The 2,139-nt window shown below is 56.2% G+C and overlaps 1 protein-coding gene across 1 annotated transcript; it reads right to left on the bottom strand.

Moving 5' to 3' along the window:
* Positions 1-582: 582 nt before the first annotated feature.
* Positions 583-1,925, bottom strand: LOC108764483 (uncharacterized). The gene is made up of 2 exons (XM_018512748.1): positions 932-1,925; positions 583-842 (listed from the first exon to the last, which is right to left on the bottom strand). Exons 1-2 carry the CDS (start codon positions 1,923-1,925, stop codon positions 583-585), a joined length of 1,254 nt encoding a protein of 417 aa, XP_018368250.1.
* Positions 1,926-2,139: the final 214 nt, after the last annotated feature.

Raw genomic sequence — 2,139 nt, 5'->3', positions numbered from 1 at the left:
GCACGGTCTCCATTCTTCGCCACGCTTAGGCACCAGGTGCAGAGGTGACGACCAGCACCCCTTTGATGGACGCGCAATTCCAGCTTCGATCATTTTTTGGAACTCGCGCCTTGCAGCCCTCAAGCGTTCCGGCGCGAGTCTTCGTGGCCTGCTTGTCACCGGTGGTCCCGGCGTCGTTTCGATGTAGTGTCGCGTCGCATGCCGTACCGCACTCGGCTGTCCTTCCGGGCGCGTAATTTCCGGGTACCGTGCTAGTAATTCGTGATATATCGTCGCTCCCGTTACTGTCTTTATGCGTGGCGCATCACAACGCAAGCACCGCCCGGGAGACTTTCGCGTCGCATGCCGTACCGCACTCGGCTGTCCTTCCGGACGCGTAATTTCCGGGTACCGTGCTAATAATTCGTGATATATCGTCGCGCCCGTTACTGTCTTTATGCATGGCGCATCACAGCGCAAGCACCGCCCGGGAGACTTTAGATTCGTCATTTGATCGACGAGGCGCGAATTTTTTAAATCGACCATAAGTCCGTAATGTGCCAAGAAATCGGCGCCGATTATCGGTCTCTATCACGTCTGCTATCACGAACCGCCACGTAATCTCGAATTTTTTAAATCGACCATAAGTCCGTAATGTGCCAAGAAATCGGCGCCGATTATCGGTCTCGCCACGTCTGCTATCACGAACCGCCACGTTAATGCCCGCCGCAATCCGAAATTCAGCGTTAACGTCTCTGTGCCATATGTATAAATCGTCGAACCGTTGGCTGCCGAGAGTTCGTAGGTCGATCTCTTACGTGGCCCGCGCACCATCTTACGCGGGTACACGCAGAGATCCGCGCCTGTGTCAATTAGAAAGTGTATTTTCGTCTGTTTGTCCATTATAAAAAGACGGCTCGTTGCATGGCCCGTATCGCACGCCGCCTCTAACGACTGGCCTCCGCGTTTCCCTGCTGCGGCTGCCATGAGCAAGGTTGCACGCACTTGTAAGAGTTCGAACCGAATCGCCAGTGGTACCAGCACAGGCCACTCTCCGGATGGCCCCGGCTACGCGAACGCGCACGCGGGCGCGAGCCCGAACGCGGTCGGCCCCGGCCCCGATCACGGCCCCGGCGAGGCCGCTCCTCCGTGATTGCTTCGATGGATTTCCTAAGCGCCATTATCTGGTCCGACACCTCCTGCTGCAGTGCCAATCGCATCTGAGCTAATTTGATTTCCATCCATGCTTCCATCGAGGCGGGATCACTCGCCCCGGTTGTCGCCGACGCCCGCGACGCCTCTGACACATGGAATACGGGTGCCTTGGTGGCCTCCACGATCGCGTCCGCAATTTCCGCCAATTGGTCCACGGTATCCGCCGTTCGCGTCACCAGATGCGGTTGAATGTACGCCGGCAACCGGCTCAGCCAAATGATTCGCAACACCGTATCCCCCACGACATTACCCGCGAGGGTACGAAGATGCCGCAAAAATTGCGACGGCTTTCGGTCGCCGATTTCCTCGTGCTCGAGCAACCGACGCGTTTTGTGCTCCTGCGTCAAACTTAGTCTTTTTATCAATTCCGTTTTTAACGCTTCGCACGGACGCTCCGCGGACGGACTCATTATAATGTCCCGCACTTCCGCCGTGTAAGTCGGCCCTAGCGCGGTCAACGCGTAACCGAATTTCGTCGTTTCACTGGTAATTCCGGCCGCCTGGAAACTGCGATCTATTATATTAAACCAGAGCTTCGGATCGGCTGGAGTAAACTCTGGCATACGCATACCAACGCGGCTCACCTCAGGCCCGGTCATAAAAAAACCTGTCGTCATGTTGGCTCCGCTCTCCTGGTTCGCTCTCGTCGGTTGAATCGGCATCTGGAGTTGCGCTTCCTGCTGTTCCGGCACGGGCAGGCGCACCGCTTCGTCCTCCCGCATCAACGGCATCCTCGTCCGCCGGTGTTGGATCCGCTCTCCGTCTTCAATTCACCGCACCGCACTTGCACTTCTCGCCGAAAATCTCGCGATCACCGCGTTAACTTACCCGCGGTAATATTCGCGCGGATTCGCGACTTGATCACGTCGGCAGGTCACCACTTTGGGATTTTATGTCTTATTGACTAAATATAATTTCTTAGAATAGCGTGTATCCTCGAGAAGG

Source organism: Trachymyrmex cornetzi, unplaced genomic scaffold, assembly GCF_001594075.2.
Source record: "Trachymyrmex cornetzi isolate Tcor2-1 unplaced genomic scaffold, Tcor1.1 scaffold43, whole genome shotgun sequence".
NCBI classification, from domain to species: Eukaryota; Metazoa; Arthropoda; class Insecta; order Hymenoptera; family Formicidae; genus Trachymyrmex; species Trachymyrmex cornetzi.
The sequence above is the reverse complement of the archived record's forward strand: the minus strand, read 5'-3'. Positions and strand labels throughout refer to the sequence as shown.

Coding starts and splice junctions, on each gene's coding strand:
- LOC108764483 (XM_018512748.1), bottom strand. CDS start 1,925: ATGCCGTTGATGCGGGAGGACGAAGCGGTGCGCCTGCCCGTGCCGGAA. Junction 843..931: donor GGGAAACGCGGAGGCCAGTC/GTTAGAGGCGGC, acceptor TAATTGACACAG/GCGCGGATCTCTGCGTGTAC.